The 14,387-nt window shown below is 34.3% G+C and overlaps 1 protein-coding gene across 1 annotated transcript; it reads left to right on the forward strand.

Moving 5' to 3' along the window:
• Positions 1 to 5,652: 5,652 nt before the first annotated feature.
• On the forward strand, positions 5,653 to 7,718 carry LOC139872735 (protein trichome birefringence-like 34). The gene is made up of 5 exons (XM_071860656.1): positions 5,653 to 6,098; positions 6,250 to 6,427; positions 6,520 to 6,716; positions 7,116 to 7,283; positions 7,370 to 7,718. Exons 1-5 carry the CDS (start codon positions 5,653 to 5,655, stop codon positions 7,716 to 7,718), a joined length of 1,338 nt encoding a protein of 445 aa, XP_071716757.1.
• The last annotated feature ends 6,669 nt before the right edge of the window (positions 7,719 to 14,387 follow it).

Genomic DNA, 14,387 nt, shown 5'->3' on the forward strand with positions numbered 1-14,387 from the left:
ATTGGCGTGCTGTGGTTAGAGTATTCAAGTATTTAAAGGTTACTATGGGTTATGGTATCACTTATACTGGGTTCCCTTCAGTTTTAGAAGGATATTCGGATTCAAGTTGGATAACCAACAGTGAAGATCATTCATCTACGACTGGTTGGATATTTCTACTTGGAGGAGGTGCTATATCATGGCTTCTAAGAAGCAAACATGTATTACAAATTCAACCATGGAGTCTGAATTTGTAGCTTTAGCTGCAGCTGGTAAGGAAGCTAATTGGTTGAGGAATCTGATTCATGAAATACCTTTGTGGCCAAAGCCAATATCTCCTATTTCCATCCGTTGTGACAGTGAAGCTACTTTGGCTAAGGCTTATAGCCAAATTTACAATGGAAAGTCTAGACACTTAGGTGTTAGACACAGTATGGTTTGCGAGCTGATTTCACATGGAGTGATATCCGTAAGTTTCGTTAAATCACAACAAAATTTAGCGGATCACTTGACTAAAGCATTAGCCCGAGATTTAGTGCACAAGTCGGCTATTGGAGTGGGATTGAAGTCCACATAAGTCTTCCAAAGTGAGATGCCCAATTCCATTCTAGTACAACGCTAGAAGCTGAATTCAATGAGGTAAGCATACTTTCTGAAGATTGAAACACATAAAATTCTGATTCCAAAGTATGTGTTTAGACCTGCAAGTTGAGTTAGGTTGAAGTTATTCTTCTTAATAGTTCTTTTAAAAAATTGCATATGCAGGTGCAAGATGTAAAAGGACTATCTATGTGAGCATGAAGTTTTACCGCTTCAATGGAGCTTTGGACTTAGCTGCCAATATGTTCACTGAAGGATTGAGACACATGGCTTATAATAGTGTCAAGATTGTCTTACACTGTGTTCTCGAGTTTTTTTTTAGGCAGAAAAGAATGGAATGGAGAAGAGAAGAGAGTATATGGATAGAAAGGAAAATAGTATGAAATAATTTAGATGTATTCTCGAGTTGAAAGGAAAAGAAAAGAAAATAACATACACACACACACACACACACACACACACACATACATATATATATATATATATATATATATATATATATATATATATATATATATATATATATATATATATATATATATATATATATATATATATATATAAGTCAACATGAATATCATGTATGACTATGCTACGTTACACAGTATATCTAAAAAGAGTTGCCACATATTGTTAATATTATTATTAATTATTATTACGATCTTTATATAAATAGTACAATATGATACTCCGTATTATATAAGCAATAGAAATAGAAATAAAACTAATTCGGCAGATGAGTTTGAATACACTTTGTGGAGTACATCTTGATTGGGGAAGTTCTCGGTAATAAAAATCACAAAGTAACCGAGATAACAGTAATCACAAAAGTAAGTTAATTGTTTTCCACTCCAATCATCCCAAAAATGGGAGGATTGCAATTTAGATAAAAAGCTTAGGTATTATCATCTCAAACCCATTCCTCTCCCCTCCTTTCCTTCCTCAAAAAAACTCGTGGTTGATTAGTATGTTCTCCCTCCATTTCCTTTCTTCTCTTTCTTAAAAAAAACTCGAGAATACAACCTTAGGGTTATATAAGAAACTGATGTGTATAATATTTTATAGTTTTCATATGAGTGGAAGGGTTCAATTTCTGAAACACCCTGATACTCGAATTCTCGTAAATATTATACTAAGTGAAAATTCAATTTCTGAAACATTTTCATTTATGCATTAGCTTGTTATGTTTGTTTACTTATTTTAGTAAATGAAGGATTACACTAAAATGGGGGGGATTTGTTGGTGATTTTAGTGTCATCCAACGTGCATTTTAGTTAGTTGCGATTTACTTGAATGCAGGTGTTAGCTAGCTTTACTTAACAACGGGTTCGGAGAGTGTGGAGTACGCGCCTGTAAGAGTTGGCTGCTAAATGTAGCGCAAAATGCGGGGGTCAAGGGGGCTGCGCCCCCTTGCGGGGTCCAAGGGGCAGCGCCCCTCGCGAGGCTCGGGGCAGCGCCCTGAAACCTCAATCGAAATTGCACTAGTCGTTACTTAAGAAAAGTGCATTTGAACCCTTTCAACGAATAGACATGCCTTTTCGGTATAACGTCTTTTCCCGCCAAAAATGAAGGGACACACCCTTTCATTTCCCAACTGTTTCTATAACAGTTTTATGTGGACGTTTTGTTCATATTATGCATTCATCAGCAAACAGAAAACACACACATACTCTCTAACAATTTGATCAGTGATTTCATTGCCAAAAACATTGATTGCGTTCTTGTCTTATCCCTGTAAAGATTTTGTGCAACCAATGCAATCGTATGGTCGAAATACTTTATAGAGAAAGTGATTACACGATTCAAGAACGAATCCGGCAGTCAGTTCATACCCGATTTCTAACAGAATGTCAATAGAAAGAAAAAAATGAAGAATCGGAAGGTGAAGTAAGGATGAAGATGAACCCTCTTGAAAAACCAATGGATATAATCAAACCTTAATGAACCGAACTCACTATACAATCGGATTAGACCAATCCTAATATACTTACTCATTCTAATAAAGATAAAGGTTACGGAAATGACAAAAATATCCTAATGTGCAAGTCACATGTTATGATTTAACGGAAAAACTTAACGATCATTGCTGACAGGGTCATTTGCGTAACTTGTGTAAACCACGGTGACCAACCACGTTAAAAAATATAGGGACCGCCTGTTATAAATGATGAAATTGATATGTAAAATGTAAGAAACTTGGTCTTTATATTGATTTCTAAATTGATACAGATTGTATTAAGTTCATGTTACAAGTGTTATATACACAATTTCTGATAATAGCTACTTCCTAAAGTAGAATGGATCCAATAACACTTTTGGAACCCCTATTTAACTATTAAGGAAATGTAGCAGCGTTGGCAGACTTTGACTCGTTATCTTTGGCTGTAAGTTGAACATGTGACCATGTTAAAATGGGAAATGATGAGTGTATAATCTGATCCCAAAAATCAAATATGATTATTTGACCTTATTTGTTGCTGATGTACTTTTGTTATTTACTGCACTCTAACACCACCCTTATAATCTAGGTAAACTACATAAACCAAAATGAAAATGAAAATGAAAATATAAACACTTTTTTTTAAAGGCAAGGTTAGTTGTTAGTTGTTAGACTCGAACTTGGGTCACTCTCGAATCCATGAAATATGGATACCAATGAAGCAAGGCCTCATTGGCGAAAATATAAACACTTTAAGAGAGTAAATATTACTATACTAAACTTGTGATTTGAACATATAGAATATTTTTATTTTAATGCATAGTACTACTAGCTACTACTCGGTACTATTTATATTGATATTGATATTACTATATTAACTATTAGACAAACTATGGGCATTTTTGTCTTTTCACCTTTTTTTAATTCTAATTAAATTTCACTACACCAACAAAGACCCTCACACTTTTTTCAAATATTCAAATCGACCCCCAAATAGGGGGGTAAAGTGTCAAATAACCATTTTCATAAAAAATCTTAAATAAACTCCACCCAAGTATTCAACGGGTCATATCTTCTCGCTCGCAACGAGTTAAATTTTTCCAACACCATCGTTAAACTCGAAATAATCTTAGGAACACAATGTCACTAACTATACGCAAAACGAGCGTTTTTTAAAAAATGCTAAATATTTGATGTACTTTTCATACACGTTGATTTTGCGTTAAATTTTTAAAAGTCTATAATTACATAGCTAAACGCGGAGATGGACATATATTGTTAATTTAAAATAACATTTAAATCTTTCACGGGTTATACCTTTTAGTTTGACTCGAGTTGCGCTTCAACGACATCATTCTTTAGCCACGAAATATTTTTACAAACTAAACGCAATAAAATACATTGAAAACCGAACCCCCGGCGCGAAGCGAGGGTTCAACAACTAGTATTAACTATTAGTCAAAAATGGTGAATAGTAACTAGTGGCATTTTCGTCCTTTCACTTTTTTTTATTACTTTTTCCTTCCTTTTCCCAAATAAAGCCCCCAACTTTGTTCAAAAAATAAAACCGACCCCCTAAACAGGGGGGTAAAGTTTCAAATAACTATTTTCATAAAAAATCTTAACTAAACTCCACCCAAATATTCAACGGGTCATATCTTCTCGCTCGCAACGAGTTAAATTTTTCCGACAACATCGTTAAACTCGAAATAATTTTAGGAACACAATGACACTAACTATAGGCAAAACGAACGCTTTTTAAAAAACGATAAATATTTGAGGTACGTTTCATACACGTTTATTTTGCGTTAAATTTTTAAAAGTCGACAATTTCATAGCGAAACGTGGATATGTAAAATAACATTTAAATCTTTGACGAGTTATACCTTTTAATTCGACTCGAGTTGCGCTTCAACGACATGATCGTTAGCCACTAAATAATTTTACAAATTAAACAAAATAAAATACATTGAAAATCGAACCCCGGCGCGAGGGTTCCATAACTAGTTTCTATTAATAGAAAGGAGTAATGCTGCTAATGCATACTTGACGTCTTTCAGTCATGTATTAATTCAATACGTAGACCGGTTTTCTTACCCCATTAACCATATTAAAGAACAATAAATTAAGCGTTCAATTATCATTATCGAATGAAAATTCGATCCAATTAAATAAACTGTACGTAGATATGACATAGTATAATAGATAATCCATGTGACTGCTTGCTTATTACTCCTAATTAATTACTTACTCCGTATATTGTCATGCAACCTACCACCCGAAAATTAAAGTAATGAAAACTATTAAAGCATCGACTACTACACAACGTAGCTAACAAGTGACGTTACAAAATATTTAATTGCACCGGAACCGCTCCATTTATTCCTTTAGTGATATAATGACTGATGGCCCGGAGAGGAACAAGGTAATCGACCACTCGAGGCACAGAGTTTTCAGGGGCCCAATTCTCTTTATATATATAAACATAATCGGAGATATGATAAACATGAGAACTAGAGAAATACAACTGAAGTAGTGAAAACGAAACACAATAAGTACAAAAACAACAATCAAATGCCCCATAAAAAAGAAGAAATTAAAGTCCACTAGTATTCTACCAAGACTCATAGGGCCTTTTATAAAAATGATTATATTGTTCTTTAGATCCTAGAGTACATTTTCTTAATAACTTATTTTTTAATTAAGGTCTAAAAATGATTATATAATTTATATTATATTATTCATTATTATAAAATGAAGTATTATATTATTTATTTGGAGCATCAAATTAACAAACACATGCCCATTAAATTGTTCATGGATTCGAATTCACAACTTTAAAATTAATAAGTTACCTCGATACCACTAATTCATAAGCCCTTTATTAGTCCATATTATTTATAACTAATGTATTGTTACTTAGTTTACACGATTAAGAAAAATTATATATATACGATTATTCATTTCAAGAAAAGTCATATTTCTTTTACTATTTATTGATGATGAGACTACTCTATCAACATCTTGTCAATGGTTAAATTAGAAATTGAATTGGTATGTAAATTTTTATTTTTAATTAGTAGTTGTGGAAAAATTGGTGGTGTGATTCAAAGTGTGTCTGTGTCAAGAAAGGGATGGGAAAGAGACAGTGTTCAATATTATGGGATATGAAGTCTATGTTTCATTTTAGCATAGTCATGGTTTTTTTTGGTGGAGTAGCAACTTTAAACTTTTATAGAAACAATAATCATCAAGTAGCAAGTAGTAATATTAAGGTAATTACTTTTACAAATAAAACTTCATATGCAAGTGCAAATGCAAGTATAGTTACAAATATAGAGAATGGTACACAAGTTCTTGATCATAAAAGGCTAAAGATTAGGGCACCACCGTCCATTACTAAAACCAGCTGCGATTTGTTCGTGGGCCGATGGATTCATGATAACAAGAGTCATTACCCTTTGTATAAAGAAGAAGAGTGCCCTTATCTTCATGGTGATTTAGCTTGCTTAACTTATGGAAGACGCGATTCTAAATATCAACAATGGAGATGGCAACCGCATGGTTGTGACTTCCCTAGGTCTCTCATCCAATCTTGATCTCTTTAATTAATTTCTTTCAAATGTTTGCATGACATGTACAATGATTGAGTAACATCTAATTAAAGTTGTCGATTCTGTTTTACTATAACAAACTTTTATTCAATGTTTGTTTGTTTGTGAAATGAGTAGGTTTGATGGAAAAGCAATAATAGAGAAACTAAAGGGTAAAAGACTATTGTTTGTAGGAGATTCAGTAAATCGAAACCAATGGGATTCGATGCTCTGCATGCTTCATTCGTTCATCCCCGGTAAAAAGAAGGTTAATATGGGAGCTCTCAATCATACCTTGTACACCTTCAGGGCACAAGTCAGTCCTTAATTTTGTATATGTTGCTGTTGGTGAGTGGTAAAAAGAATTTATCTACATAATCAATGAAACTAATCAATAAAAGATTACAGGAATACAATATATCAATTGACTACTACTGGGCGCCAATGCTAGTGGAATCTAATGGGGATGATCCATCAAATCATCGACTTGATCATCGAACTATTCGAATTGAAAACATTGAGAAACATGCTAGACATTGGGTGAATGCTGATATACTTGTCTTTAATACCTATCTTTGGTGGAGATTACCCATCATTAAGTTCTTGTAAGTTCATAATCATATCATAACTCTGTATGTAGGGCCGTCTCATTAGTTTTGAAGTCTCTTTTTGATACATGGGAATTGGGTCCTTATAAACGTTAACTTTTCAATATATAATGATTAATCTTTTAAGCCCATGATCTAGTTAACTACAATTAGTAGAATTTATCTTAATGTATTCCGTCACGGTATAAAATAAAAGGACTAGTATATAAGCATTTTATAATTTTGGGCCCTTCATAAGCACCGGGTCCTGTTCGATTGGGTCCTGTTCGATTGCACACTTTTCCATGTTCCGAAAACAACTAGTAACTCTGATATCAACTGAAAGACATTAGATGTATATTTTCATTAAATAATTTAGCAAAGTAATGTGTTTGAACCATTTTTTTTAACAATCAGGAAGAGTCCAGGATCATGTTTGGGTGATCCAGATCAAGTATACGATAAAGTGAAAAATGTTGAAGCATATAAAATCGTTCTTGAAACGTGGTCCAAATGGGTACATGCACATATCAATCCTGCTAAGACTAGGATGTTTTTCATGGGCCTTACGGCAACACATTCAATGTACGAATTAAAAAGAAGCATTTTCGATGGTTTCTTGGTGTTTTAATTACTTTGAGAGTGTTACAACTTCTATGGTTTTAATTCAGGGCTGCACATTGGGGCGGAAAAAAGGAAGCATCGTGTTATGAAGAGAAGGAACCGGTGTTGGATGACGGATTTTGGGACAGAGGAACAGATCCGAAAATGCTAAGAATATTGGTATCAACGTTGGCAAAACTGAAACTGAAAGGGGTGAATGTACAACTAATAAATATAACACAATTAACGCAATATAGAAAAGATGCACATCCTACTGTCTATCGGAAATTATGGCGTCCTTTAAGCAAGGAGCAAAAGAAGAACCCGTACCGTGCTTCTGATTGTACACATTGGTGTCTTCCCGGAGTTCCTGATATTTGGAACGAACTTTTATTTGCTTACATTTTCCGGGCATGAAAACAGCCATGCAATAAACTTTTGTTAAAATAATGAGAAAAATGATAACGTTTTCATTTGTGTGGCTTATGATTAAGCAAATACAAGTTGAAAACTTACTTTTTGGTCTTTAACATACTTCTAGATTCTTATTTCTATATACATTAGCATGATAGCATCAGACAATACTTAAAACATGTATTCTTGTTCTTTTTAAGATTATTAGCATTGTAGAACACTTGGAACTAGTACACACTAATTTAGAATTGTATCTTCTGGATTATAAGCATTATTCCTTCTCCACTTTTCAGTAGTAATGTCACAAACAGTTTAATAGTAGTATCACCACCACTCTTGCTCTAAGAGATATAATCTATGGCCGGTTGTTGTCTTTCTATTATAATTTACGAATGTTACGTCACGCAATATGTATGATACTACAGATAGGTAAAATTAAGGCAAAACTAACAAAATATCGAACAACTTGATTCAAATTAAGAATTTAAAAGATGAAGTTTGATGGTTACCTGTTGGAAGCTTCGACGAGCCCAACACACCCACTATAGAGGACCTAGGTTATACTCACTCACTACACCAACACTTTGACGTTGGTTAGCCTTTAATTTTATAAATCCTTAGTGCACAATAATACTTAGGCGACAATGTCGACCATATATGCGGTATAACCGACCATATATCACTTAGGCGGTAAAGCCGACCATATAATAGATACAACACAAGTACACTAAGAACTTAAACACAAACTGAGGCTTAACCGGGAAACTTAACAAAGAACACTTTTATTAATACAAAGAAACAATTACAATATTAACTCACACTCTTACTTCTTCACAACTTCTACTTCTAACTCTTCTTCACTTCTTACTTCTTCTCTACTTCACACTTCACTTACTCACACCTTACACCAATGAACTACTCATCACCCATATTTATACTAACTCATGGAACATTCTAGAAACTAGATATTTCCATGGATAAATATCTAGATATTTTCTACACATACAAATATCTAGATTTTTCCTATCAAATACAAATTTCTAGATTTTTCCTACCATATTCTAAATTCTAGTTATTTTCTTATACATATTAATATCTAGATATTTTACATATATATACATCTACTAATACCAAATTTGCATTGTATTTTAACACTCCCCCTCAATGCAAATTTTCTTCCAACGATGTCTTGCAGACCATTTCAAGTGCTTCTCTGAATTTTGTAAACTTCGGTTTACTTAGGCTCTTGGTGAATATATCTGCAACCTGTTCATCTGTCTTTGTTGGCATCATCTTGATTTTCCCTTCAAGGACCTTCTCGCGAACATAATGATAGTGCACTTCTATATGTTTTGTTCTTGCATGAAAGACTGGATTCTCTGCTAGTCGTATAGCTGATAGTTTATCGCAAAGAAGATTTACTTGATAATCTGTTGATTGATGAAGATCTTCCATTAGTCGTTTCAACCATGTAATTTCTTGTGTTGTTGATGATGCCGATCGATATTCTGCTTCAGTGCTTGACAAGGATACTGTTGGTTGTCTCTTGCTGCACCATGATATTACTCCTGATCCAAGACTAAACATGTATCCAGTTGTTGACCGTCGTGTATCATAGTCTCCAGAGTAATCGGCGTCACAATATCCAGTCACGTGACATTCTTTTGTTTTCTTGTATAAAATACCAAAGTTAATAGTGCATTTAACATACCTTAAGATGCGTCGTACAACATCAAGGTGAGGCTTCTTCGGATTGCTCATGTATCGACTAACCACTCCAACTGCATAAGATATGTCTGGCCGGCTTAGTGTGAGATAAATAAGACTTCCGACCAACTTTCGATACATGGTAACATCTTGAAGACTTTTTCCTTCATCTGCTCGTAGTTTTGTATTCGGATCCATCGGAGTTGAGATAGGTTTGCAATTAAGCATTCCATACTTTTGTAAAAGATCTCGCGCATATTTCTATTATTCCAGAAATAATCCTTCTCTTTTCTGCTTTATTTCGAGTCCAAGAAAATGTTTGAGTTCTCCAAGCTCCTTCATATGAAATCTGATAGACAGATTCTCTCTTGTTCTTTGGATCTCCTCATAATAATCTCCCGTAATGATTAAGTCATTCACATATACTAGCATTATGGCTAATTTTCCTTGATCTTGTTTCACAAATAAACTAGAATCTGAAGGAGCAACTGTGAAACCACTTTGTACCAAGAACTCGCCAATCTTCCCGTACCAAGCTCTTGGAGCCTGCTTCAAGCCGTATAGTGCTTTCTTTAATTTGCAGACATGGTCAGGATGGAACTTGTTCTCAAAGCCTCTTGGTTGCTCCATATAAATTTCTTTGTCAAGTTCTCCATGTAAGAAAGCGTTCTTGACATCCATCTGCCACAACTTTCAAGATTTGCTAGCGGTTAAAGCTAGTAGAGCTCGAATTGTTGTGATCTTCGCCACTGGACTAAACATTTCTTCATAATCCAGCCATATTGTTGAGAAAAACCTCTAGCAACAAGTCGAGCTTTATACCTTTCAATGGAGCCATCTGATCGAGTCTTCACCTTGTAAACCCATTTACAAGATATTGGTTTTACATCTTTTGGCTTTGGAACTAAACTCCATGTCTGGTTTTCTTTTAGTGCATTAATTTCTTCTTCCATCGCTTTCTGCCATTCTCGACTTTGCGCTGCTTCTTCATAAGTAGAATGTTCAATAGGTATTGATTCATCCACATAAGCAGCATTGGCATACCTTGGATTAGGTTGTCTCGGCCTTGTTGATCTCCTTAATTCTTGTGCATGCTCCTCGACTTCCTTTTGGCTTGGACGAACCTCCTCGGATATAGATTGATGTACACCAGTTTTCCATGGACTCTTTTCCTTAGAGTACGACCCTTCTCCTTCTTTTATTGGATCCAATATCTTCTCTTTAGGTTCTTCTTTTTCTTCTGGGCCTTCTTCTAATCCATGAGATTCTGGAAGCTCTATCTTTTGAGGTAACCACCATGAAGAAGCTTCATCAAATACCACATTTCTTGAAGTATGGCACTTTCCAGTATTTGGATCACAGCATCTCCATCCTTTTCTTGATTCATCATAACCGACAAAAATGCACCGAATTGCCTTCTTATCAAATTTGCTTCGTAGATGATCTGGCACGAAGACGTAGCATACACATCCAAAGACTTTGAGATGATTGACGGTTGGCTTGATCTTCCATAATCTTTCATACGGTGAAATATGCCCCAACTTTGCTTGTGGAAGCCTATTTATCACGTATGATGCAGTTTTCATACATTCAGCCCAAAATCTTCCTGGCACATTCTTACCATGAAGCATACTTCTACAAGTTTCGGCAAGGTGACGATTCTTGCGTTCTGCGACTCCATTATGTTGTGGAGTATTGGGATAAGTTAATTGTCTTCTAATCTTGTGCTTCTCAAGATAGATATTGAACTCAGTCGATAAATATTCTCCTCCATTATCTGTGCGTAAGCACCTAATCTTATTATTGAGTTCACTTTCTATCTTCTTCTTGAACTCTTTAAACTTTTGAAAAGTCTCCGACTTTTCCTTCATGAAGTAAACCCACACATACCTTGAGAAGTCATCAATGAATGTCACCATATACTTCATTCCTCCAAGTGATGTTTGTTTCACTGGGCCAAAGACGTCTGAGTGTATGAGCTCTAGTGGTGTCTTGGACTGATGTTGTGACTCCTTGAATGGTAATTGGTGAGCTTTTCCAAATTGACATCCAGCACATATTGTATCTGTTCGAATATCAATTTGAGGAAGCCCATTTACTATATGTTTTACCATCATCTCCTTTAACTTGTTGTAGCCCACATGCCCAAGACGTTCATGCCAAAGATCAGCCGTTTCATTTTTTCGAATCTTATCCACATATGCTGTTTCAGCAGATAGTACATAGACCGACTCTATTCTTCTTCCTTGCATAATTGGATTGCCAACCACCTTCACTCTCTTGAATACGGACACATCTTCTGGTCCAAAGAGCACATAGTTCCCTTCTGCTGTTAATTGTGGTACTGACAGTAAATTCTTCTTTAGGCCAGGGACAAGATACACCTTCTCGAGTTGGAGCTTATGAGAGTCGCCTTCATTTGGAATTATTGTCTTTCCAATGTGAGAAATAGACAACCTTGAATTGTTGGCTGTCAACACGACTCTCTTTCCTTTGTAATCCTCCATTTCTTGCAGCTTCGTCACATCGTTGGTCATATGATTTGAGCACCCAGAATCGATGATCCAATCATATTTGTAGTTTATTTTTGACTTTAAAGTTGTTGTAAGAGCTTGATCATCTATGTCAGCTTCAACAGAGAGTCCAGCTTCTGCATCCCATGTTTCCCCATTAATGGTTGCTTCGAATGTGACTGATAAGGCTAAAAAGGAACATATATTTCATAGCAATATCCCTCCTAAATAATAGATTTTTATATGTAATTGTATTATATTTTCATTGTAATTGTTTAAATAAATAAATGTGAAGACGAAGAGCGAAGATTAAAGAATTGAAGAAAAAGTGCCACTAAAGCCATAGTACACTTAAAAGTGCCACTAAAAAGTGAGTAAAAGACTCGCACGGATTTTGAAATTTAAGGAGAACAATTTTTGTGCAAATTACAAATCGCGAAACGTAAAGTGCACGATATAAAATAGTACGAAAGGACGTTTGAAAATCCGGAACCAGGACATGAGTCAACTCTCAACGCTCGACGCAACGGACTAAAAATTACGAGTCAACTATGCACGAGAATATAATATAATATTTAAATAATTATATTAATTATTTAAATATTATAATTATATAAATAATATGTCGACAAAGCAAAGTTCCAAACTTGGATGAGCTGTATTCACGATCTCCGCGACTCGCGGAGATCCCAGCCCTTTGCTATCGCGACTCGCGGAGCACAAGATTTCAGAAATGCCTATAAAAGGCTCGAGCATTTGGCCGAGTAAAAGAAGAGAATAATAATAATACTCCGTAGTATAATATAAATATATATATATATATATATATATATATATATATATATATATATATATATATATATATATATATATATATATATAGTATAGATTAGTGTTATATTAGATTAGTTTGGGTTATGTAAAAGTTATTTTTACGGATTTTAAAGTCGGAGCTCTGTCCGTATACCACTACGCGATAAATAATCAATGTAAGCTATGTTCTCCTTTTTAAATTAATGTCTCGTACTTAAGTTATTATTATGCTTATTTGAGCCAAAGTAATCATGATGTTGTACTAAATATTAAAGACGGGGTAATTGGGCTTTGTACCATAATCGGGGTTTGGACAAGAGAACAACACTTGTGGAAATTAGACTATGGGCTATTAATGGGCTTTATATTTGTTTAACTAAATGATAGTTTGTTAATGTTAATATAAAGATTTACAATTGGGCGTCCCTATAAATTACCATATACACTCGATCGGACACGATGGGCGGGGTATTTATATGTACGAATAATCGTTCATTTAACCGGACACGGGAATGGATTAATAGCCACTAAAATAATTAAAACAGGGGTGAAATTATGTACAAGGACACTTGGTATAATTGATAACAAAATATTAAAACCTTGGGTTACACTCAGTCGACATCCTGGTGTAATTATTAAACAAAGTATTAAAATCTTGTTACAGTTTAAGTCACCAATTAGTTAGAATATTTAACTTCGGGTATAAGGATAATTTGACGAGGACACTCGCACTTTATATTTATGACTGATGGACTGTTATGGACAAAAACAGACGGACATATTAAATAATCCAGGACAAAGGACAATTAACCCATGGGCATAAAACTAAAATTAACGCGTCAAACATCATGGTTACGGAAGTTTAAATAAGCATAATTCTTTTATTTCATATTTTATTTCCTTTATTTTATATTTAATTGCACTTCTAATTATCGCATTTTATTTATTGTTATTGTATTTAATTGCACTTTAATTTTCGTACTTTTTAATTATCGCAAGTTTATTTTATCGCACTTTTATTATTCGCAATTTCATTATCGTTATTTACTTTACGCTTTAAATTAAGTCTTGTATTTATTTATTATTTTACATTTGGTTTTAACTGCGACTAAAGTTTTAAAATCGACAAACCGGTCATTACACGGTAAAAACCCCCCTTTATAATAATAATATTACTTATATATATATTTGTATTTTTATAAATTTAAACTAATATAGCGTTAAGCTTTGTAAAAAGATTCCCTGTGGAACGAAACGTACTTACTAAAAACTACACTACTGTACGATTAGGCACACTGCCTATAAGTGTTGTAGCAAGGTTTAAGTATATTCATTCTCTAAATAAATAAATATCTTGTGTAAAATTGTATCGTATTTAATAGTATTTCCTGCTAAAATATAAAGCTATATTATATACACACTCTGCTCAAACATCAAGTATTTTTGGCGCCGCTGCCGGGGAATCGGCGAAACGCTATATTTTTAATATATATTTGTATAAATATATTTTTAGAAAAACAATATAAAATTAAAAAAAAAAAACGTTTTACATCCTCCGCGACTTGCGGAGTTGTAGGCAAGTGGAACCGCGACTCGCGGAGCCGCCCTGTCTGACGCGCCTGAAACCCTAAACCAGCAT

The sequence above is a fragment of the Rutidosis leptorrhynchoides genome, chromosome 10 (assembly GCF_046630445.1).
Source record: "Rutidosis leptorrhynchoides isolate AG116_Rl617_1_P2 chromosome 10, CSIRO_AGI_Rlap_v1, whole genome shotgun sequence".
NCBI lineage: Eukaryota > Viridiplantae > Streptophyta > Magnoliopsida > Asterales > Asteraceae > Rutidosis > Rutidosis leptorrhynchoides.

Coding starts and splice junctions, on each gene's coding strand:
- LOC139872735 (XM_071860656.1), top strand. CDS start 5,653: ATGGGAAAGAGACAGTGTTCAATATTATGGGATATGAAGTCTATGTTT. Junction 6,717..7,115: donor TTACCCATCATTAAGTTCTT/GTAAGTTCATAA, acceptor TTTAACAATCAG/GAAGAGTCCAGGATCATGTT. Junction 7,284..7,369: donor CTTACGGCAACACATTCAAT/GTACGAATTAAA, acceptor GTTTTAATTCAG/GGCTGCACATTGGGGCGGAA.